This window comes from Cavenderia fasciculata (genome assembly GCF_000203815.1).
Source record: "Cavenderia fasciculata unplaced genomic scaffold Scf_EU5ZYIE02H8LDV-5, whole genome shotgun sequence".
In the NCBI taxonomy this organism is placed as follows: domain Eukaryota; phylum Evosea; class Eumycetozoa; order Acytosteliales; family Cavenderiaceae; genus Cavenderia; species Cavenderia fasciculata.
The window spans coordinates 270,666-295,725 of NW_004457639.1; the positions used below are offsets into that span (position 1 = coordinate 270,666).

Sequence of the window (25,060 nt, forward strand, 5' to 3'; positions counted from 1 at the left end):
ATGGTTGGTTAAACTTTAAAAGTGATCAAAGAATATTTGATTTGTTTGTTTGTTTGACTTGTTGATAGTTATTATTATTATTAAATTAATAATAATAGGTAACAAATGATGATGGATAGATGGATAGATAGAGCTAATGATGATTATTTATAAATAACAATCTTTTATCTACTATCTGTCTATTGTATCTTTCAACTTGAACTGTTTCTACACTACTACTAATACTGATGGTTAAAGATTATTGGATTATACTGCTTGCTCTCCCTTCCTTCCTTCCTTCCTTCCTTCCTTCTTACTACTGTGCTGTTGTTATTGTTGTAGTTGTAGTGTGAATATATATTATTATTATATTAACTTGATTAGATTATATGTGTAGTAGTTGTAGTGCAAGAAAGAAAAAAAGATGATATGATGATAATAGTGTGTATTATTCAATATGGGTGAGATAGTAAACACCAATAAAAGAGGAGAAGGAGGTATGTGTGATGTGTTTGTTTTAAAAAGGTAACAGAACAAAAATATATTTGAATGTGGTTATGGTTTAGTAGAGTAGAGTAGGTATTAAGTATATTATTAATATTATTATTATTATTATTATGGATAGTCTAGTCGTTTGTGATTGATGGGTGTATTGAGTGTGAATGATGATGACACGAAATTGAATGTACATTTTTTGGGTGAGTGTGATGGAAATTTGGATTGGCAAACACAATAAATCTCTCCTCCTAGGAGAGAGTGGTTGGTAGTATTATAGGATAATAGTGAGAATGACAACTAATCTATGCTAAATGATCATCTAAATCAAGATTCTATTATCCAATGTTGATGATCATAGCGTTTGTGACTATTCCAAAAATATTAAATAAACATAACTATATTTGATCTGTCCATCATCACTATCTTTCTCTTGTCTTGTTTAAAATTTATATATTAACAAGTATGATGAATCGTATTCCAAACAAGTGTTAGTCTCTTTCTATTCTTTTGACGATTGGACTGTATAAGTCTGTTTGGTATGTTTGTTTGTTTGTTTGTTGTCTGTATGCCAGTCAACTTGATCCAAAGATACAACCAATTTCAAGTAGTATGTTCTTTATCCCCCTTTTGATCGCGTCGATTATACTATTCATTGCTGTTTTACTAACCCTCTTCCTAATACTAATACTACTATGACTACAATAATAACTAATATATATATATATATAAATATATATATATATGTATACGGTAACGAGTATACTCGTTTATACAATAGATGAACTATGTGTTTGTTTGAATGTATGTGTAGTGTTGTTATGTCTTTGTCATTGTTCTTCTTGTTGTTGTTGTTGGCTGTGGTCGTCTTTTATCATCTCGTTGTCGTTGTTGTGGTTGTCGTGTTGTTGTTGTTGTTGTTGTTGTTGTTGTTTACATAATTATGTGTATATAATAGTGATGATTACTTTTAAAAGTGTACTCCTTCCAATTCGTCTTCTCCTTCGCGTCTCGCTAAGCTGCTCCTTATTTCTCTGTAAAGGTAGGTAGGTTTGAGTTGTAAATGCTTTGTGATGCCAATAGTCCTGAATGAGAGACCACACTCTGACAAAAAAACGAGGCTTCAAAAACCCAACAAAAAAAATTGTATAAAAATCAACGAACTTCCTGGGCATCGTTTGTTCTTGGAGACTTTTTTTTTTTTTTTTTTTAGTAACCTGTTCGAGCTTGCCTCATACTTTTTTGAAGAGAGATCATTTCCTTTTTTGATCAGACCGTTTGGATATGATATTTGAGTGAGGAGTTAGGTTTATTAAAGAAGAAAATAAGGTTATTTATTAAATATTAGACACATTTGAGAAAAAAAAGCAACTTTTGGAAAACATTATTATATTATTGTTATTTGTTATAATACTATACTAAGCTAAAACTAATCAATTAATTAATCAATTTAAGCTTTGCCAATTTTCTTCATGGCTTCGAGCATGGTGACACCCAACTTGGCTGGTGAGAGTGACATAATGACACCAGCATCTTGTAAAGCCTTCATCTTGCTATCAGCACCTCCCTTACCACCACTGATAATGGCACCAGCGTGACCTAAATATAAATTAAAAATCAAATGTTAGTTACTATTTAGGTCCATCTGTCTTGAATTGTTTATCAAAATGTTGGTTGTTGAAACAGAAATCGAGTTGAATTGATTCCATCATCATCATCATCATCATCATCATCATCATCATCACCATCATCATCATCATCATCATCATCGTCTTCCAATAAATGTGTGTTGTCATTCCATTGAGAATGATTTGATCTTGATATCTGGATAGTCCAATTCAACTCTATTTCATATTGTTGTTATGTGTGATTCTATTTGATGTTTTTTTTGACATACCCATTCTACGACCTGGTGGAGCAGTTAAACCAGCGATGAAAGAGACAACTGGCTTGTCAGTTGGATTTTCCTTGAGCCATAGGGCAGCTTCTTCTTCGGCTTCACCACCGATTTCACCGATGAGGATGATACCTTCAGTTTGTGGATCCTTGGTAAAGAGCTTGAGACAGTCGACAAAGTTGGTGCCGTTGAATGGATCACCACCGATACCGACACAGGTGGATTGACCGAGACCGACGGCAGTGGTTTGGGCAACAGCCTCGTAGGTGAGGGTACCTGAACGCGAGACGATACCAATCTTACCTGGACGATGGATGTGACCTGGCATGATACCAATCTTGCACTCTCCGGGCTTGATGATACCTGGGCAGTTTGGTCCGATGAGACGTGTCTTGTTTTGACGGTTGAGCAAGTACTTTACACGTACCATGTCTTGTTGTGGAATACCTTCAGTAATGCAAACAACCAATTCCATCTCGGCCTCGATGGCCTCAATGATGGCTTGGGCGGCATATGGGGGTGGCACGTAGATGACCGAGGCGTTGGCGTCGGTTGCCTTTTTGGCCTCCTTGACCGAGTTAAAGACGGGCAGGTCGAGATGCTTGCTGCCGCCCTTTCCGGGGGAGACACCTCCGACCATCTGGGTGCCATAGTCGATAGCTTGTTGCGAGTGGAAGGTTCCTTGCTTGCCTGTGAAACCTTGGCAGATCACCTTGGTGTCCTTGTTGACCATCACAAATGGCTTCGAGGCGTAACCTCTAACAAAAGCCTGTCTTAAAATGCTTGAACGAGCCAACATCTTCCTCTTCTAACTATATTAATATATATATCTACTTAAAGTGCTGAAATTGAAATAAAAAATACGTATCTTCAGCTCTGCTCAGAGGGGAACAACAGCTGACCCTCTCAATGATCACCAAAAAAAAAAAAATGAAAAAATTTAATTTTTTTCATCCTCTCTCTTCACACAAAGAGCACTCTAGCTTTGTTTCTTTTCTCAATACTTTCATTATATATATTATACAATTTAAGATACATATATTTGTTTGTTTGTTTGTTTATATATTTATATTTAAAAATGGCAGGAGGAAAAAAGTTTGGAGTTAATAACAAGAGTGAAGAAGCTAGAGCTAAAAAGACAGAGGCAAGAAGGAACGATGCCGACAAGAAGGCAAGAGACAAGGAGGATGCCATGTGGGAGGAAAAGGATGAAAAGGTACTAGCCAAACAGAAAAAGGCAAAGGAGATGGAAGAAAAGAAGGTACAAGAAGCAAAGAGACGTGCAGAAGCAAAGGATGCTCTTGAAAAGGAGGAACAAGAATTAAAGTCAAAATATGGAAAAGGAAAGGAAACAACAAAGATTACTCGTTTTGAACTTGAACAACAAAAGCAACGTGAAGAACGTCAACGTGAAGCTGCTGCTGCTGCCGCTGCTGCTGCTCGTAACAATATTGTCTCTAGTACAAGTAGTACCAGTACTACAAGTACTACTAGTACTACTACATCTGGTGTCGATAGTGATGATGAAATTGATTTGGAGGAAAATATCAATCATATCCTAAGAGAACAACGTTTGGCTGCTGGTGGTAATCTTTCAGAGGCTACTGGTGTAGATGAGGCTATCAAGGTACTTGGAGGTCCCACAAGCGATCAACATCCAGAACGTAGACTCAAAGCTGCCTTTGCCAAGTACCAAGAAGATAACTTACCCATTCTCAGAAAGGAAAATCCTTCACTCAAATTCACTCAAGTCAAGGATTTACTTTGGAAGCAATGGCTCAAATCACCAGAGAACCCAATGAATCAACAAAATTAATCATTTTTGTTGATATTGGCGTCTTGTTATCCCTCTTCCTCCTCCTCTCTTTCCTTTGCTCCTAATCTTAAAAAAGAAGACCAAGGTAATCGTCTTTTATTGGTTACCTCCATAATGTGGTAATTGACCCCGAACCAAACCTGAACCTATTGTGTAAACACACATAAGGATCATCATCATCTCATTGATGGATAAAAACAGATTGGCAATCATTTAAAGATAAACTATAATTAATTAATTAATTAAATAGTTTGCAAAATTGGAAATAAATATATAATAATAATATTATAAATAATAATAATAATCTGTCTTATTTATCTATCTATTACTTTTATTTGAAGCAGCCATTTTATCAAAATATTTTGTAACCAATTCACTATTTTGATTCCAAAGTGCTTCTTTTTTGTTTGATGTATCTTGATCTGCAAGATGAGTGTATTTGGTACGTGATGATTGACCAAAATTCTTTACTTGCATAATCTTGGGTAATAGTTCTACATTGACCTTTTCAGCTTCTGTCGGTGCACTAAAGTCCTTATTTTTGATGTATTCGTCGTCTTGAAAGAATGCACCACGATGATAATCTCTTTGAAGAAACTTTAATTGTTTCTTTGGTCCTCTATCCAGTTTCTCACGATCCTCTCTAGCAATCTCCTCGTCAGTCATCTTTCTTCTTCGTTCCGTTTCTCTTTCATTCTCTTCAATCATCAGCGTCTCTCTAATATCTTGTTTGAGACGTTCCACCTCTCTTTGTACCCATTCGTCATATAGCTTTTCTTCATCTTCCTCTGCCTCTATCTCTTCAGTTTCCTCCAAATTCTTTGCCTCTTGTTCCTTTTTGTCACGATCCAATTCATCTTTTAGTTTTCTATATGCTTCTTGTTTTCTTTGTTCTTTGATTTGTTCGTCTTTAATTCTTTCGTCTTCTGCCTCTTGTAGGTATTGTTCCTCTGTTTTGATGGTTGATCTCTTTTCTGCTTTAACAAATACAGGTCTAAACATTGGTTTTCCCCATGACTCTTCTTCCTCAGACTCTTCTTCACTTGATTCTTCCGATCCTGATTCTTCTTCCGATTCTTCTGATTCTTCTATTTCTGGTGCTAATTTCTTTTGTTGTTGTTCTTGTTCTTGTTGTTGTTTTAATCTTTCACGTGCTCTTTGTCTTCTTTTGTCAATATCATCTTGATCATCAGAGTTTGTAGTAGCAGTAGCAGTAGCAGATCCACTACTACTACTACTCGAAGATTGATCTCTACCTTCTATTATAACTTGAGTTCTTTGTACATTTCTAGCACCTCTAACATGTTGAGTTACTCTACTACTATCTATTTCATTATTTACAGGTTTTGCCAATGTTGTTGTTGTTGTTGTTGACGACGATGACGACGAAGATGATGTAGAGGTTGTTGATGTTGAGGTTTGTTTTGATCTACCACCAATTTGAATATCTATTGATTTAGGAGTAGTGGTACCAGCGGCCAAAGTTGTTGTAGAAGAGGATGTCTCCTTTGACGTTGACGACGACGTCAAAGGAGAACCATTAACCGAACAACCAATAGCAGATGCTAGAGCTTTTTCAAATTCACCTCTTGCATATTCAGGTACTTGACCAGCTCTATATCTTCTAGTCTTTAATTTGTTTCTAACAGATTCCGCTGCAGACATATCGCAATAATATATATATTATCTCTTTTGTGAATGACCAAGATTGAAACAAAAGATACAAAGCTTGTTTATCAAATTTTTTGTAGTGTTAAAATTTCAAAAGTAAGAGCAAGCTTGATTTTTGAAGTAAATGTCTACATATGAAGTAGTAGTAGAGAGCCAACTATTCTTTGATTTAACTATCAACTCGAGAATTATAATGGAGATGATCAAAAGTTTAACAATCATGGATACCAATACGATATCGACAACAATGAATCGACGGTTTTAGATAATCAGTTCTAAAAATATCTTTCTAACCAACAATTTTCTTTTAAAGATCTGAATGTGATGAGATTCAATCAACTGGCGACTCCTGCTCGTTACAATGAAACTGTTGTACAGTTTGGTATCAACAACAGGTTTGGTGGTACGGTTACAAAGACGATCACGATGTTCGTTGCCATAGTTTAAATCAAACAAAACGTGTACGTGAATAGAGTAGAGATAATAATAGATAGATAGATAGATAGAATAAGAAAGAGTTAACAATCCAATCATGAAAGTGTTATACTTTTCTTCTTCTTCTTCTTCTCTTCTTTTCACGATTGTACTATTACTATCATCATCAATCTTTCAAATAGGTAAGTAATAAACAAACATTATAGTAGTAGTAGTAATAGTATATAACAAATATTTGCAATCATGTGATTATTAATAATTATCCTATATTGTAGGAAATGGAGAGATAATATCCAACAAGATAATACCGGCTGCTCAATATGGAACACCTGGATGTAGATCAACCTATTATATTGTAGTCAAAGATACATATGACTTTTTCAATATTTCGTCAGAGAATGCCGCATCATCAGTATTGTCACATCAATCTATTAGATTGGATCAAGACCACTATAGATTGACACTATCATTGGCCATCCAAGACAACTCACAATCACCATCTCCGCAATCCATTAGTTTGAAATTATTCAATACAAACAATGACCCATCTATTATCACTACATCTTTTAATTGTCTTGGTACGAATAAGAGAATAATAATAATAATAATAATCTATAAACTATGTGTTAACATTTCTACTTTTTATTTTCCTTTAGGATCACCAAATAATCCAAATATTATAAATCAACCAATGAATGAATTAAATGTAAATAATAGACAACAATATGAATACATTTATAAATACAATGTTGAACCTATTGAACATCCAATCACTACATGTAGTGTTGACAGTGACAATTATGATAATGGAGCAAGATGTTCTATTGACACTGTATCTTTGGTGCTACCATCAACCATGTTGGTTTCCGTACTCATTCCTCCAAAATACGCCGATGAAGGAACCGTTACCAACAGTTGGATGGCTGGTACCAGCCAAGTAGAACAAGACCTACCACCACTCTTTAATGCCACGCTGCCACAATCTATTTTATCATCCTCATCACAATACGAAAATGGTTTGATTGTTTTAGATATTACAGGTCCAAGTTCAAAAGTATTCTACGAAATGCAACAACAATCTATATCCGATCCAATCGTCATGACCACCATCCCAGTATTTGGCAATAGTCAAGAAATGAAATATTTCTCCTATCCCAGACTCCCAATCATTTATTCTTTATATTTTATTGATTCAAATTCTCATTTTATCAAGAATTTTACTATTACTTTAAATCGTATGTACAACTATAATACATTCAATCAAAAGATTTAAACAATCAATTAATTTTAAATTCTTTTTTTATTTAGCAATCCCAATCATTTCAATTGGTAAACCAGAATTATTAAATATAACAAAAGAGTTTGAACATTATATTTGTAGTTTTATGACAAGTGAATTGGATGATTATGTTGAATATCCAATTTCAATTGCTGGTAATCCTTTATTGAATATTGAATATCCATTTGGTTATACTAAATATTCAAATCAAACTGGAAAGTTAAATTATTCATTTGATGTACCATCTTTTGGACTCTCCTCTACCATTTCAATTAAAGTTAGAAATATCTATACCTATACAGTTGATTCTAATATTCCAAGTATGTTGAAACAATGATTAATTATTATTATTATCAAATATTTTACTTATTTTTTTTTTTCTTATTTCTAAGGTATATCATCAAAAAATATTTTAATTAATATTAATATTTTACCAGCAACTGCTTATACTATTATTGTAACTTTAAATATTACAAGTCAAAATGGTTTATGGTATATTAAATTCAACGACAAGGTATTCTATGCTGATACTTTACAAAAAGGTGATATCTATCAAGGCATTTATGTCTTTGAAGTTAGTCTATTGAATGAAATCAATGTTGAATTGAATCCAACCATTGAAATTATGGATTTATCTTATCAAAGTACAATATTACAATCTTGTTTTAATCTTGCTTGTGATTCTACTCCAAATTTACCATTTAATGATTTATGTATGTAAAAGAGGAAAAAAAAAGAAGAATCTTTTACTAATAACTACTTAATTACTTTAGTTGAATTGGATTTATTTAATGATATTAAATCAATTGAATGGAGTAATAATAATATTGATACAAGTAATGGACCAGTAAAAGTTAGTCTTTTTATTAGTACCACCAAAGACAATCAAGTATTTACACCAATTCTTGTCGATCAAATGAAAACAGATTATTATGATCAACAATTCACTCAACAATTCCAAGGTTACTTTGACAAGAAATTGGACAAGTATAGAATTGATATTGTTATTCCACAACATTATTATAATGGAACCTATCAATTCAGTTTACAATTGGTATCAAAACAAATTCCATCATCTATTTTGGCTTCATTGTTCCCTTCTTCAATACTTTTAATACAATCAAATTGTATGTAAAACAAAAGAAAAAAAATATTTTCTTTTATTTACCTTTTTTCTATTTATTTTTTTAGATTTAGATTTAATTGGACCATATGTAACAAAATTAAAAGCAATTGAAAAAATTAAAACAGTTGGTGTTGATAAAGAAAGTGTAATGATTGGTTGGAATATTTCAATTGAATCTTCTGGATTAAATCAATTTAAAAATGGAACTGTTTATATTTTATCTGATATTGACAAGACTCCATATATTGTTCAATTGGGTTTAAATAGTTTGATTGAAATTGACAATATTGATAATAATCAAATTCACTCTTTATTATTCCCTATTGACAATGCTTCAAAGTGTAGATCACAAACATTCCAAATTTCAGAAATCATTCTTCAAGATGAATCTGGCCTAATTTCATCTAATCAATATCCATTCAAACCATTTAATTTTATTCAATCTGATACTATTAATAATGATTTTACAATTCAATTAATTTGTTCAAGTATGTAATATAAAAAAAAAATAGACAAACAAATCAATCAAAAAAAAAGAATAATCATTTTATTTAATATTCTCTCTTTATTTTTTTTTATAGATACAATTAATGATAATATTTTACCAATATTAAAAGATTTTAAAATGTATCTTCCGACAACTTTGGGTATTGATATTGGATCAGTAAATAGTACAGATAGAACAGTATACTTTAATTTGACATTGGAGGATATGGAATCTGGTATTTCATCTAGACATTTACCAATCATTTACATGATTAGTGATCAAGGACATTATCAAGTTGAAAAACCATTCTCGATGCAAGTCATTTCCGATTCAACCACCTTTTATCAATACAAGTCAATCATACCAATTAGATTCGGTACAAATGGAATAGCGTTGTCAATCTATGGTATCACTGATAATTATAATAATATGGTTGGTTATACATCCTCTCAACTCTATTCGATGGGTCTACCATTTGCAATCAACTCTTCACTCTCTACTGCCTCTTTGGCTACTCCTGTTATCCTTACAACTAGCTTTTCATCGGGTAGTGGTAAGTTGATTGCAAGAGGATATGGATTTGGTGACAACTCTACTTGTACCATTTCAATCAACTATGGTAACGGGTATATTGTAGATCAGTCTCCAGTGATGGTCAGTCCAATTCTGTTTATCATTGATGTTGGCTCAGCACTCACAGACCGTATTCCTAGTTTTACTGTAAAGGTGAATGTATCTGGTATCGAGTCTAACCAAGTGACCGTTTACAACATGGATTATCAAACTCTAGTGTGTTTGGGTGGCTGTTCAGGTAATGGAAACTGTACGTCATATGGATGTGTTTGTCGAGAAGGTTGGTTTGGACCTGCCTGCTCGGCTGTCGAGATGGACAGCAAGATTGAATTTGACAATGACTCTCCAACACTGACTTTGGTTGGTCCCGATTCAACGGCACAGGTTGCTATTGTAGGTGTTAGAGAGATGGGTGAGGATAGTGACGAAATCATCCACCAATACAATTGCGCTGGTAATTGGAGTACTACCATAGAGTCATCTGAAAAGTTATTCTACTCTTGTCAATTGTATCCATCGTCGACCACCCTCAATGTAACCATTGAACAATTCTCTCAATCAGAGACTAGAGAATTTGCCGGTGAAACCATCGAAATACCACAACACTCTGTCAAATACACTATTCAACTTGATTATTATCCATTCTCCTCATCTGATAATACGTTGCTAGTCCTTTTCAACATGTCCATCAATTCAAAATCTTCAGATGTATGCTCTACCAAATTAGAGGGAATCAGTCCAGGTAACCAATTACAATGGGCAACACTCTATGTCGACTCTGATATTTTATACGCTAAATTTATCAATGTTGGTCTCATTGATGGATCATCTTTACCAATTTCTACATTACTTGTCAAAGGTGGTGATGGTGGAAACAATCAATCACCATCATTCATTTCATCTCTTGTTGGTATCGAAATTCCAAACTATCAATCAGTGGCCATTGTCGATCCCATCTTTCAACATCTCCAAGAAACCAACCCAGACAATTACCATTCTTTTTATTGTACTATTGACAATCAAGGTCTTTCAACCTCTCAAATTGGAGGTATTATGGTTGGAATTATTTTGTTTTGTATGATTGTATTATTCTCTGCTCTCTATTTTGAAAAATTTAGATTCTTGCACATCTCTAAAATTATTAAAATAAATGATCAATTGGTTTAATTTTTTCACCAATTTGTTTGTTCCAGAAATAAATAAATAATATCTGGGTGATGGTTGAGTATTAGATGGATCTTAGATATTGATGAGATCCTATACTCTATTTTAATATGATAGTGTATAAAGAGTATAAGTTCGCTCAATGTGAGCACAGTATAACATACTACTCTGCTCATTCATTTTTTTTTTTTTACTACTAAGGTGGGTATCCAGGATCACCACTAGAAATTTTATTTTGTTTAGTTTAATGATGAAATGAGATAACCTTTGTGGCAAAGAGTTATTTGGCCTACAGCGAATCCTACGCATAGAGTCCGTGATGTTGACAGGTCTGGTGGCAGTCAGGATCAACATTGCTATTATGGTCTGTCGGGCCATAAAGAGGGACCATTCTCCATTAGCCAGGTCTCGATGAGTGGGTATGGTTGATGAGGAACAGAATAAAGCTAGGATGAAGCAGAGTTCTAAAAAAGTCGTTTTTTTGCGCAAACGAAGCAAGCAAAAAAAAAATCTCCCCTTCCGAGAATTGAACTCGGGCCTTTCGCGTGACAGGCGAAAATCCTCACCACTAGACCAAAAGGGAACTTCGATGTCCAAATTTGGAAAATTCAAGCCTCGATCGCCCGTCCCCCTGCTCCTATCATGGATGGACCAACTCAACCAAGACAAACCAAACGATTTTGTCCGCCTCTGCCGCAGCGAGTGGGAAAAGCTTACCCAACCCTACGACGTCAGCAGAGAGGCTGTACCCAAGCCAGCAATGGAACCAGACAAAAGAGGAAGAGTACCTCTCAAACAAGTGTACCTCCAAAGGCTGACCATAGCCAACGAAAAGTGGAACGTGTACGACCCGACCCCAGGCCAAAAGATCTTAGCAACCGATGACAGAGTGTATCCAATGAATGCACTAGCTGCTCTATCTACCATCGTACTACCAAAGGGTCGAGATCTGGTTTGGAAATACGTAACCAAATGTCTCCCGCTCGTCAGGGGTGACCCAGTCGCCTCCACCTGTGTGACGTGTGGCAAAGATGAATCCTCCAAGCATTTGTTCTTCCAATGCAAGGAGACCACGCTGCCAGTGAAGATACTGAAAGAGGTTACTGCTGCCAACAACATTCCACCACCAGTCTGGGACATCACCCTCCTCAACCTCAAACAAACTCCAATGACTATAAACTTGGTCGCTGCAGCACTAGAACGAATATGGTTCCGACGTAATGATCTACGTCACCAAAGAGATGAACCATTCACTGAACAATACCTGCGAGCTAGATTGATAAGTGATATGCGAATCGGTAATACATACGATTACAGAACGAATACAAACTATCATCCTTCGATTCTCCTCCAACTACAACCATCCTACTGCCTACAAGATCGCACTACCTAGTCATTTGGAGAGGTACAAGACTCAGCGTACTCTTCATCTATAATCGTTCACCCTCAGCTTCATTCCTCTCATCCTCTTCACCACCGTCATCCTCTTCTATTCTCTCTACAACTATCAATAATAATATTAATAATATAATAATTCACTAAATAATAAGAATAATAATAATTATATCAACCCAGTATTATAGCCTATAGTGCTAGTGAGAAAAAAAAAAAAAAAAAAAAAAAAAAAATAATAGCGATATCTTTAATTAATTTATTTTTAGAACAAGCAACAACCCAAAACAACCCAACAGGCTTGACACTATACAAAAAGATACATGATCAACGTCCATACAACATGTATCATAGACATGGACAAACCCCCAGAACAAATTAACTTTAATTCTTCTTGAGATAATCTTTATTTCTTGCTGGTCAATTAAAAAGTATAATTAATAAAACTTTGTAACTTCTGAGTACTACTCTTCCCGATAGGAGAGAACAGGAAAAGAATTACTTTAAAAAAAAACCCTGCTCCTTTTTTCAAAGTAGTGTTTATTTTATTAAATTGTTTATGAACAAAAGTTTTATTTGATATTTTATTTAATTTTGATTTTGTGAATAGAGTTCAATGAGTCGACTCAACACTCTATTTAATTGTTGTTTAATGTTGGCGTCTTGAATTGATTTTTGTCTCTCCTTGAAATAGTCTTTGATAAACTCATGCACCAAAGTGCTCATACCCATATCACTTGGCAACGAACAGAGCAATTGATAGGTTTCCGAATTGATAATTTGTAAATCAAATTGTTGATCCGAAACATCATCTCCACTACGAGCCAATTTTTCACACAACAAATATAATCTAAAGAAAAATAATAGAATTAATATTAATATTCATATACATATATCTATCTATATCTAAATTTAACATACGGTCCATCATCTAAAGATTTTAATAATAATAACTTTAATAAATTCATTCTTTCTTGAAGAGAAATGATCAACTTTGACTCTTCCAAAGTGTTGAGACAGACGAGATACTTTTCCATGTTTTGGAGGTTGGACAATTGCAAGATTTCGTGGATGATCTGGTCGACTGCCAATACGCCCTTGATGTGGGGAAGAAACTCTTTTTGAATCTTGAGAATCTCGAGGTTGTGGTTGGCATTCTCTACGACCTGGGTGATATTAAACATGGGTTCTTTTTGCTCGGCCAATGCACTGAGCTTGGCCAAGCTGATAAGTGTCTTTTTACGCGAAGTGCTCTTGGTCTCTTTGATCGACTCGGCAGCCAACACGCGGTATGCTTCATTGTAGCGACCCTCGGCAACATCATTGATCCATTGCAAACGTGGATAATCTTGGAAAAAGTCGGCACGTGCCTGTTCAAAAGGTTGGTTTGGCAATTTCAAGATTTCAAGGGACAATCCTCGGTCGAGCATGTAGCGGAGAACATCTTTGATACGTCCGTTTGAGAGATAGACGGCAAGTGACTTTTCAAGCTGTGCTAGCTGCTCTGTACGGTGCTCCGTGTCGCCAATGTACACCTCGACGACGGTACGGTAGTCTCCAAACTCGTTGGCCAACTCGAGAGCAAGAAAGTAGCGTCCAGCAAGGACAAATGGCGCCAAGAGGACAGTCGAACAGGAGCGAATGTCTTGCTCGCCAAGTACAGAGAGGAACGAGCGGGTCAAGTCAAACAACTGCGTGTAGAGTGCCGACTCGCTGGCGGCGAGTCCACTGTCGCTCTGTGCGCGCAGGTACGAGGCAGCACCAGCAGCGAGGTCCGACTCAATAAACTGTGTGGTATGGTCGATCATCTGCTTGACCATGAGATGTACGCTCGTGTCCTTGCTACCGGCACGAATGTGGCGACACAGCATCTCGTGACTATACTTGGAGATGATCTTGAGAAAGATGGTGTTTCCTTCGAGCGTCTGCTTGAGCTTGATGAGCGAGTCACCCTGCTTGTCGACATTGTCGCGCAACTCGTGCAACACTCTCACCAACAAATCGTCAATCTGCGTAATGTTGCTGTAAAAGAGCTCATACACTGTCATACCACTAGACACCCAGTTGGGTCCCATTCTATCCTCTACCACCAAATGAATCAATTTCGACAATAAATAGTTGGTTGGTGTGCCAACCTGTTGTTGATGTTGCTGTTGTTGCTGTTGTTGGAGGTTTTGGTAGTCACGCAACTCGATTGCGCTCTTTATACGACGTTCATTGTCGTCAATCAATTCTCTAGTCTCTTCTGACAACTGGCTCCAAAATTCATAGTCTTTTAAAAACGACACAGTGGTAGCATGTCTCTTTTTCTTGTCTTCCAACTGTTGTTTCAACTGTACCGACATGCCAGTACCCAAATTCTTGAGTGCGTCATTGTCTGATGCCCAATAACGTACCAATGGCTTTTGGTCGGCAATATAGATACTAGCACGTCTGACTGCACCATCCAACTCGGATGCACTCATATTTTTTACAACATTGATCGATTGTTCCAATACACCAGGTCTCTTTGTTCGATAAATATATGCATTTAATGTTTTTAATAAAATATTTCTTTTTCTACCAATATCATCTTCTTCTTCTGGAATCTAAAAAAAAAAAATTATTAATTACTTTCTTTAATATATTTCTTTAATATATTTCTCTTACATCGAAACTAATTTGATCACCTTGTTTTAATTCAAATTGATCATTTGAAACAGAGTATGGCATAATATTTAAAATTTGTACATGGTTTTGTCTATCCATAAAATAGAATCTATTTTTCCAAACACCACAACAAATGATAAGGTTTGAGCTTTTCATCTCTCCACTAATCTTTTCCTTATACATTGACATATAGTAAATATTATCAATTGATCCAAGATAATATTTCTTATCAATCACTGCCAGTGTTGGATTGAAATTGGTTGATTCCTCCTAAAAGAAAAAAGGATTAAAAGGTTGTTGATAAAAATTGGTCTTGCTTTTTTTTTTGACTTACATCCATTGAACAAGTAAAAGAAAATTGATCATTTTTGACAACATTAGAGACAGTATTATTTTTGACAGAGAGTGACAAGAGATGGAATTTTTTAATTTCTTCTTGTGGAAGAGATTGTTGAACTAGAATATGGATCATATCACCATCTTCATTCTCTGACACAAACATTTGATTGAATCGATAGTTGGTGAGTTCATAAAAGAGTTTTTGAAGATCGCGAGTCAATGAATAGTCCAACAACATCTTTTCACCATTCTCTGTAATCTCGTACTTTATGAGTGATGATTCCGTTAAAACATAGGCATATCTACTAGTGCCAGATGATCTTGCACTCGTAGATGACACCCATACCACTGGTGGTTGACGTGCCAAATATAAATAAGTTGAAAAGAATCCAGGTGCTTTGTTAATAATCTTTGATGACAGCGCTGGTCTATCTCTATTTCCACTACTATTAATTGAAATTAAATGAATACTTCCTAATGAATTGCCAACTATAATTCCATATGGCTAAAAAATAAAACATTAATAATCAAAAAAGTAAATAATAATAATAATATATATATATTGATTGATACATTACAATACATTCAGCAACATAAACATTAGATGGTGATCTATAATCCAATGATATTTCTATAAAATGATTTTGTCTATTGGTTTGTGGAAAGTATCTAACAAAACCTTCATTGGTACAATACAATGCTGTAAAAGTATCATAGTTTGTTTTGTTTCTTGTAACAACTACTTGATTTTCATTCATTATTTGTGGTAAATCTATTCTATCATATATTGTTGGTTTCTAAAAGAAAAGAAGTACTTTTAGTATCAATCTATTATTATCTCTCACTGTCTATCTACATAGGAACTTTGACATACATCAATACTCCAAATAAATAAATCTTTTGGCATGATTACATAACATATTCCTTGTTGATCTATTTTACCTGATAACTTAAAGTTACCATCTTCGAAGTATGATCTATCCAATTGATCGATTGCATTCTTTACTGCATATGGTAAATCAAATGATGGTGATATTTCATATACATTTGTCGATGATGATGTTGTCATTTCATCATCAACATCATTTCGATAACCATCATTGTTGTTGTTATTATTATTATTATTATTGTTACTATCTTCATGATCAAATTGAACATCTCCATCAGTATCAAATACTACATGTTTTGATGATGTCGATGATGAAGAGGATGATGATGATGTCGATGATGACACCACAGAGTTATTCTTATTCTTTCTACTAAAATAATACATCTCTCTCTTCTCTCTCTATCTATCTATCTCTCTCCTTTCTTCGACCTATCTCCTACTACTTCAAATTATCAATGAGATTGATGAACATTCAAAAAACTCGGTCGATACCCAAATAATAATTATTAATATTTTTATAAACTACATTTTTATTTTTATTTTACTCTAACCAAAAGACTAGTCTTTTTGTTTGTTTAATAAGTGAAAATTTGACCATACCAAGTATTAACAACAACAAATAAACCTTGTGTTCTCATCTCTGAAGCACTACGATAGTAGGTGGTATCTGATAAAAGGTCGGTGACTGGGATGGTGTCATTGCCATTGACTGGTTGTGCGTCGTCGAGTACGATTGATCCCGAGCCTGGTTGACCACTAAAGTTAAAGACACATAGTCTCTTTTCACCTTGGTACGACCATTTGTAGGCAATGAGTTGGGTGTCTTGTCCCGACCCACTAACATTGAGGTATTCAAAGTCACCATACTTGAATACTGGATTCGAAACAATAGCAGTAAGGTTCTGGTAAAACGATTGAGCTGTAGCAATGGCTGGCTCACTCTCTTCTCTTCTCAAATGTACATCCAATTGATACTGGTATCCCTCGAAATCACCCCACCAAAAGAATCTAAGACCTGGCATCGTATAGGTGATCAATGCAGCTGCATCACTTCTCCACCAACTACCAAAGAATGATGGTCCTCTTGGTTCATCATGATTTGCAATAACTAAAGAAAGATATGTATTTTTAGAATATATAATGATTGTTTACTCTCTCTCTCTTCTCTCTCTCTCTCTCTCTTTTTACTTACAATGAGCAGAATGTTGAGCAAAACTTAAAGAGTTGGATGTGATCCAAGATCTAACTTGATCGAGATCACCACCACCAAGATAATCATGTAACATTTTATCATAGGTATAGTCAAAACCAAGTTGTTGAAGGTTGGATTCGTAGGGATGATATACTTCGGCGAGAAAGATAATGTCTGGGTAGTCGGCTTTGACTGCTTGGATAGCAACTTCCCAAAACTCGTCGGCTGGTTGGTTGTAACCCCAAGCACTGAGCTGTGAGCTCCAACTGTTACCAAAGATACTGTTGAGCAAGAGATAGGCCATATCGCAACGAATGGCATCTGCAAAACTGGCAACTGTCAACAACTCTTGGATACGTGCCTTGACAACATCTTGGTTCCAGTAGTTGAGTTGGGCAGTATCGTACCATGGCTGACCCCATCCCATTCCACCATAGGCAATACCGTTGGGCAAGTAGGTATTGTTGTCGTATGGTGGTTGGACACTAGGTGGTGCACGAATATAGTAGGCTAGTTCGGTAGTAGTCCACTCGCAATCGACGGCAGTGTGATTGGGTACAAAGTCCAGCATCAACAAGAGACCGATACTATTAAGCATCTTTTTGAGTGCCAATAGGTCAGTATTGTCACCAATCGTTGGGTTGGTAGTATAGTTGACGACAGCATATGGTGAACCGATAATATCGGCCGTATCAAACCCTGGCAACACTTGTGCATAGTGTTGGAGCAAAGGTTGGTTTGTCTGGTCATAATCCAATCCATATTGACCCAATTCCCAAACACCCATCATCCAAATCATATCAAATCCCATATCTTTAATCTTTTGAAATTCTTGAATTGGTATTTCTTCAAAAGAAAGAAAGAAATAATCCAATCAAAAAGACATAGTGAGAGAGGGTTAAATGTTAGTTATATATCAAATATCTCTATATATATCTCTCTCTTTCTCTCTATTCATACCACTAAGTAGATTGATTGGTTTGCCATATGTTATGCTAAGATTATACAAGTATGGTCTAGTACTGATTTCATACATCATCATACCTCCGTTGGGGACAGATGATGCTGATACACCTCCACCACTATTCATCATTGTAGACAATGAAATGAGTGATAGAATGACTACTACAAATGAAATAACTGAGCATTTCATTTCTACTTTTTGATTGTGATGACCAAACAAAACAAAACAATTGTGTGTGATTGAAAAAGAATAAGCTACTTTTCGAAATTTAAAGCAACACAATCCACAGACATTCAAATTCGCTTCGAAAAAATAGTCTTTTGAAAAATCTTTATCGTTTTCGCTAAAAGTTGGGAAGGTTTCAAAATTATGTGAACTGTCATCATTGATCATCAATCTTTAAAGATTGGGCGACCCAAATGATTGATTGGTTAGCTCAAATAATAATAATATCTTTTTTTTTATCGTCTATACTGACGAATGATATGGTTTAAATTGAGCTACCAATAATATATTATATGTTATTTATTAATTTCTTCCTCCTTCTCCACTAGTATCCATATTGTTACTATTGTTATTATTATTATTATTATTATTGTTATTATTGTTATTATTATTATTATTACTATTATTATTATTTTGATTATTATTATTATTTGGTGGTTTGAATTTCATGGTTGGTGGAGAAGAGTATGAAGGTAACATACTATTGTTATTATTATTATTGTTATTACCAAAGGGTCCAGTAGTAAAGGATCTCTGTAGTGATGACGATGATGATAAAAAGCTAGTAGGTGTAGGTGTATAGTTTTGGAATGGTGTTGTTGCTGGTGTATTGGTTGGAGATTGAGATACATGTGGGAAGTTGGGTGGATAAGGTGATGATGTTGTTGTTGGTGAGAGCATAGGATGACTTGGAATCCCACCAAATGTTGATTGTCTAGTTAATCCCATAAATTGTTGTTGTTGTTGTTGCAACTGTTGTTGTTGTAAATGTTGTTGATGTTGTTGTTGTTGTTGTAAATGTTGTTGATATTGTTGATATTGGGATTGTTGTTGGTGTTGTTGATATTGTTGTTGTTGTTGAGGTTGAATTTGAGGTTGTAACTGATGATGGTGTTGGGGTTGGGTTTGAGGTTGAGGTTGATGATGCTGTGGTGGTTGTTGAGGTTGTGGTTGGGAAATCTCAAATGGATTATTATCACCAAAGATACTAACGCTTTGAGGAGAGGTGGATAATTCGGATTGACCACCACCCCAGCTCCCAAACAATGAAGATGATGTTGGGAATTTTCGAGGCTGTGTCACCAACGTTGTGGATGTCGTAGACGTTGTAGATGTCGTCGACGTTGAAGACGACTGTGTGGGACTAATTGATATATCTGACTTGGATCTTTCTTCCAAACCAGTGGTAGGATTACTATAATTATTATTATTATTATTATTATTATTTTTATAGTTGTTATTTTGTTGACTATTCACATTATTATTATTATTATTATTATTATTGTTTTGATTGTTACTATTTCTAGATGAATACATAAAACCCATTTCTTGGGAGGAACCAAGACCCAACGACATACTATTATTGTTGTTATTATTGTTGTTGTTGTTGGTGTTTCGGATGGGAACGAGATCAGAGTCGTCAAAGTCTTGATCCATCATGGATGGCTGTACATACTTTTTCTTTGACTTTTTGGACTTGTGTGTTTGTGGAGGTGATTGTTGTTGTTGTAGAGGTGGTGGTGGTGGTTGTTTGATTGATGGTGATGGTGGTTGTTGAGGTTGTGATGGTGACGGTTGAACGACTACACCTTCACCCGAATCTGACAACTCTGATCTTTCTCCTCCTCCTCCTCCCCCTGCAGCCCCGGCAGCCGCAGCCCTTCTGATGGAATCATTGTCATGTTTCGAGTCCTTGTGAAGGACAATGTCGATACTATGCTTTTGTTTGGATTCCCTCTCTCGCTTGTTTTTCTTCATGAATTGTAAACCGCATGCATTGCAAAGATTTGCCCCGTTTTCGCCCTTTCTCCACTCGGGAGTAGTGCGCTTCTCGCATATCGAGCATTTCTCGGGGCGCGCCTGTCTAGGACGACCACGCTTCTTTTTGGGAGCGGGGTACGGCATAGGAGGCGCAAAGCTAGACCCAGCCTCGCCGCCAAAGTCGTAGGGCGTTGCGTCGCCAGACTGCGATCGCGGACTATTGAACGAATAGTCGTCCATGGGCGAGGAAATGCTGGCTGGCGAGGGAGGGGCAAATGCTGTTGACGTGGTCGAAGTGGTCGACGACCCACCCACAAACGGGGTGGATATCGACGAGTTGGGCGAGACTGCCCCATGCTGGGATGATATCTGCAGAGGGGGCGGTTGTGGTGGCTGGTGGGGTGGCATTCTGGTGGACTGGTTGTTATTGTTGTTATTGTTTCCGACAATAGCCGTCGCAGACCTATGCAACATGGGTACTACTGGAGTACCCTGTGACACTGGCAACGCCGGCGAAGACGTCGACAACTGCTGGCCGTGGTGGTGGTGGTGATGATGGTGCAGTGATGATGCCGACTGATGACGGTAATTTTTGGGGGTATTGATATTGGTGTTGGTAGGTGCCATATGATCATGTGATGGGCTGGTCAACTCGTCACGATAAAACTCGAGTATGGTCACTATTTTCGAAGCCCTCTCTAGAGCCTCGTCGACGACGGCCACTATATTGGAACCCTTTCGGCCATGTGTTTTACCCATCTGGAAGTTGTCAATGAGTTCGGCGAGCGTGTATGCGTTCTGCCTCACCTGATCCAAAACCTCGACACGGCGATCCGGGTTAAACTGATGGCTACTACTATCATAGTCGTCATCGTCACCCCCTTGATCACTATCGAATTCACTTGTTGAACTATCATCGTCTTCCGAAGTACCCCCTCCTATTTGATCAATACTCATATTATTATTATTATTTTCTGAACTATACACATTTTGATTATTATTATTATTATTATTATTATTATTATTATTATTATTATTATTATTATTATTATTATTATTTTGATTATTATTATTTTGATTATTATTATTTTGATTATTATTATGTTGTATTGTATCCATTGTATTTTGATTATTTTGTTGATTATTTTGTTGATTATTTATATTATTATTCTGATTATTTTGATTCTGATTATTTTTATTTTGATTGCTATATTGGAAGTTTGATTGATTTTCCATGTTACCCGAGTTATTTACCAATGCAATCACACCAACACCACCCCCATTGTTGTTTCCAGTAACCACACTACTACTACTCCTACTACTGATGTTGCTGATGTTGTTGTTAGTACTGCTGCTAATGGTATGAGGTTGATGATGATGCTGCTGCTGCTGCTGATTTAAAAGTATCCTATTGCTATTGTTATTGTTATTACTGTCACTACTACTATTTAGGTTATTGTTGTTTTTGTTGTTGTTGATGTTCATGTAACGAACTGTTAAATTAATTAATTGGTTGTCGTCCTCCTATCTGTCTGTCTGTCTGTCTGTATGTATGTATCTGTCTGTATCTGTATGTCTCTATCTCTCGTCACACTCTTTTTTTTTTTTATGATATGAATAATATAAACTAGTCGGTCGTTGTTATTATTGTTATTATTGTTATTATTGTGATGTGTATGTATGTTGTAAACTAAACTAAACTAAGTTCTTTAAACCTAACCAGGTCAATCAGGTGATTTAGAGAGTGAAGAGAAGAATAGAAAAACCGTGGATGAAGAGAAAGAGGATAGTTGATGGTTGGTAGACGCGATTTTAAATATCAGCAGCGATGTTGGTTGGTTGATGTAAAGAAAATTAAATTAATTAATCTCTGTCTCTGTCTGTCTGTTTGTCTGTCTGTCTGTTGGTGATTGAGACGAGGTTACACCTCTCTCGCAATGTTGCCGGTGCTTTTGTGTTGGGTTGTGAGGCAGCAGGTCAAAGAATTAATTCTTTCTTTGCTGATCTGCTGTTTCTCGTTGGTGTTGAGATCTGTGTCGGTCGTCGTAGGTAAGCTTCTCCTAGGTCCTCGCTCACTATCTATCAATAGGCACAGTGTGAGGGCTTGTCTCCTCTCCTCGCTCTGTTTCTGTTGTTGCTGACCTCCTAGTTTTTAATATCGCGTCGCTGTCCGGTGTAGTGCAGTGTCGGTCGGTTGTTTGTTGTTGCTGTTGTTGCTGGGTGCTGGTGTTGGTGTTGGTGTTTGTTGTTGGTTGTTGGTTGTAGGGTGGTGGGGTGGTGGTGGCGGCTAGCTAGCTAGCTATCTATCTCTCTTTCTCTCCGTCGAAAGAACTAATGAAAAAGACTCGAGTGCAGAGCTGCTGGCAGAAAGGCAGTGCTAGCAGCTGTTTGTTTGTGTGTTTGTCGTTGCTGTTGTTTGTTGTTTGTTGTTTGTTGGTGCTGCTGCTGTTTGTTGTCTCTACTTCACTGAATGAAATGCTAGAGATGATGGTGCCTGTTTGTCTGCTAGCAAGCAATTGACCACCTTTCTTTTCGAGACGTATACCCCATCCCTTCCTTCTCCTGTTTGCCCATTATCCCTGCCCGCCTACACATAAACAAAATCAATCGTGACATTGGCAAACCCTCAGACACACCCCCATCGATGACACCATCCGCAAGCCGTGACTTTTTGCACCCTCTGATTGGCTCAAATGCATTTACCATAAAAATCGTGTGCACGGTTTGCCCCCACAAATAGATCATTGTACCAATCCCGTTGATTTCAAACTTTAGTGCAAAAGCCACCCATGCCGCGGCCTTGAAGGGTCGGAAAAGATGGTTTTCGAGCATCTACGACACCTATACCCAAATTATAAAGGAGGGGAGAAGCCATCAAAAAACCGTCTCCATCCCTGAAACGGTTACTTCTTTTCTGCTCGAGCAGAACCTTTTGGTTCTGCTAAAAAGTTTGTCTGTGTAGGTCAGAAAAAGAACCCGTTGAAACTTTAAGTTTCTATATTCCAAACGACGAAAACTATAAGACACTTGCGCTACACAAAAAGGAGATCAGACCCTATTAAACCTCAGCTCAAAATCAGATTCTTTTCTCCAACCACGAGAGAAAGCAATGCTCTCTTTTGAAAACTGTTGAGAAACTGTAAACGTTTGGTCGAGTAGATATTTATTTGTTTTTTTTTTGATGTGAGAAAATTAGAATTCCCAGAAAGGGGTTTCTTGTAGTTTGTCAGAGATCGATCATACAAAACTATTTTAAAAAAACTATTTTAAAGTAGATAATTTAGTTTACAAGATATGGCAGTAAAGAAAAGAAAAGAAATGGAAGATAACACGACTACAACAACAACAACTCAAGGAACACTCGATGGTTGGTTAGGAATCAAAAAGAAAGATGAACAAGTCGATGAGGCATCATCTGATTCAAAGACTACAAAAAAAGTAAAGAGACCTGTAAAGAAACAAAGTAAAGATGAAGAAGTAGAGGAGGAAGAAGAAGAAGAAGAAATCAAACAAGATGATGATACTACCGATACCAATGAAAGTGATGACGAAAAGATAAAGAGATATTTGACATTTGATTTAAAGTCAATTGGAACTAGTAAAGAGTATTTTGGTCAAGTAATGGAGCCATTGGCAAAACTGTTGATGAACAAAACAGTGATTGTTGCAGGCACCAAGGAATACAGAATCTCAGAGATGGAGTATTACATCAACGGACACGCTCACAAGGACACGTTCACACACGGCGACGTGCAACAATTGGAGCATTCCATGTGGTACTTTCATCGTCAAAATGGAGGCAACTACAAGTCGGCCAGTTACAAGGGTTTGGACATTACCTTTGGTGACCCCGAATGCTACTGCGGTATTTTGATTCGTGGTATTGAGGAGGTAACCAAGGCGGGCAAGCCAGCTGGCACCCTTGTCGATGGTCCATCACTTACAGTCGATCAGCTACTCGCAAGTGCTGGATACGCCACCATCGATGATTTGGTAAAGGCCAACGGACGATCACTATTGCCATCACAAAACAAGGTGCTCCATCTCCGTCCTACCAACAATCTCGTTGCCGCTCCCACCATTATCACCACTGGTCGTGTTGGATTAACCATGAAGATGAACCGTGCTGGCGGTCACCTCTACTTTGCCAGAGAATACAGATTCGTCCGTTTGCCAGACAAGATTAAAAAGGGCAAGCAATACATGACCGCAGCTCTCCATCGTCAAGGAAAGTCAGACAATGAAATTAGAGCTATCACTGGTTCTACACTCAAAGCAATCAAAGGATTGGCAGATGCATTTGACAAGGGTACCAAACTCGCCAAATCTAATATCTCTCAATACAAAGATATTAGTAAAGGTGAAGATTGTTGTATATTACTTGGTTTATGTTCAAATTTGGATAAATTAGAAGATGGCAGTAGTACTGATCAAGGTGTAGATAATGATGGAGAAGAAGAGGAAGATGAAGATCAACAAGAGGAAACTGATGATTAAAAAAAATAAAAATAAAGTAAAATGTATATTTATTTTAAAAAAACAATCAAGATAGAGACTATTTTTTAATCTAAAGGAAGAGAACGCCAGTAACAATAAACAAATAAATATACATATGAATTTTTAAAAAGAAAAAAGATTTTTTTTTTGGTATTTATTGTTTGAATATTCTTTAAGTAGTAAAGGTGTAGAAACTGATTTTGTATTGAATATATATATTTAGTTTTGAA

General features: G+C 36.3%; 7 protein-coding genes and 1 non-coding gene across 8 annotated transcripts; 4 read left to right on the forward strand and 4 right to left on the reverse strand.

Moving 5' to 3' along the window:
- Positions 1–1,924: 1,924 nt before the first annotated feature.
- scsA (succinate-CoA ligase) lies at positions 1,925–3,381 on the reverse strand (the record flags this gene model as incomplete). Its single annotated transcript, XM_004351751.1, has 3 exons — positions 1,925–2,073; positions 2,372–3,179; positions 3,376–3,381. 3 exons carry the CDS (start codon positions 3,379–3,381, stop codon positions 1,925–1,927), a joined length of 963 nt encoding a protein of 320 aa, XP_004351803.1.
- A 68-nt stretch (positions 3,382–3,449) lies between these two features.
- Positions 3,450–4,187, forward strand: DFA_09907 (uncharacterized protein; the record flags this gene model as incomplete). Its single annotated transcript, XM_004351752.1, has 1 exon — positions 3,450–4,187. One exon carries the CDS (start codon positions 3,450–3,452, stop codon positions 4,185–4,187), a length of 738 nt encoding a protein of 245 aa, XP_004351804.1.
- A 96-nt stretch (positions 4,188–4,283) lies between these two features.
- On the reverse strand, positions 4,284–5,852 carry mfap1 (microfibrillar-associated protein 1-like protein; the record flags this gene model as incomplete). Its single annotated transcript, XM_004351753.1, has 2 exons — positions 4,284–4,333; positions 4,517–5,852. The coding sequence occupies 2 exons, from the start codon at positions 5,850–5,852 to the stop codon at positions 4,284–4,286; spliced, it is 1,386 nt and encodes a 461-aa protein (XP_004351805.1).
- A 538-nt stretch (positions 5,853–6,390) lies between these two features.
- On the forward strand, positions 6,391–10,925 carry DFA_09909 (uncharacterized protein; the record flags this gene model as incomplete). The annotated part of the gene is made up of 8 exons (XM_004351754.1): positions 6,391–6,475; positions 6,569–6,871; positions 6,950–7,528; positions 7,602–7,892; positions 7,965–8,285; positions 8,346–8,699; positions 8,764–9,186; positions 9,280–10,925. 8 exons carry the CDS (start codon positions 6,391–6,393, stop codon positions 10,923–10,925), a joined length of 4,002 nt encoding a protein of 1,333 aa, XP_004351806.1.
- Positions 10,926–11,433: 508 nt separating this feature from the next.
- Positions 11,434–11,505, reverse strand: DFA_09910. The gene has a single exon. It is a non-coding gene; the product is annotated as a tRNA-Asp (tRNA).
- Positions 11,506–11,568: 63 nt separating this feature from the next.
- On the forward strand, positions 11,569–12,696 carry DFA_09911 (uncharacterized protein; the record flags this gene model as incomplete). Its single annotated transcript, XM_004351755.1, has 2 exons — positions 11,569–12,220; positions 12,584–12,696. 2 exons carry the CDS (start codon positions 11,569–11,571, stop codon positions 12,694–12,696), a joined length of 765 nt encoding a protein of 254 aa, XP_004351807.1.
- Positions 12,697–12,902: 206 nt separating this feature from the next.
- On the reverse strand, positions 12,903–23,039 carry DFA_09912 (uncharacterized protein; the record flags this gene model as incomplete). Its single annotated transcript, XM_004351756.1, has 12 exons — positions 12,903–13,164; positions 13,236–14,192; positions 14,355–14,902; positions 14,964–15,233; positions 15,298–15,807; positions 15,881–16,099; positions 16,159–16,561; positions 16,792–17,299; positions 17,384–18,229; positions 18,344–18,508; positions 18,917–21,826; positions 22,970–23,039. The coding sequence occupies 12 exons, from the start codon at positions 23,037–23,039 to the stop codon at positions 12,903–12,905; spliced, it is 7,668 nt and encodes a 2,555-aa protein (XP_004351808.1).
- Positions 23,040–23,651: 612 nt separating this feature from the next.
- DFA_09913 (uncharacterized protein) lies at positions 23,652–24,830 on the forward strand (the record flags this gene model as incomplete). The annotated part of the gene is made up of 1 exon (XM_004351757.1): positions 23,652–24,830. The coding sequence occupies one exon, from the start codon at positions 23,652–23,654 to the stop codon at positions 24,828–24,830; it is 1,179 nt and encodes a 392-aa protein (XP_004351809.1).
- Positions 24,831–25,060: the final 230 nt, after the last annotated feature.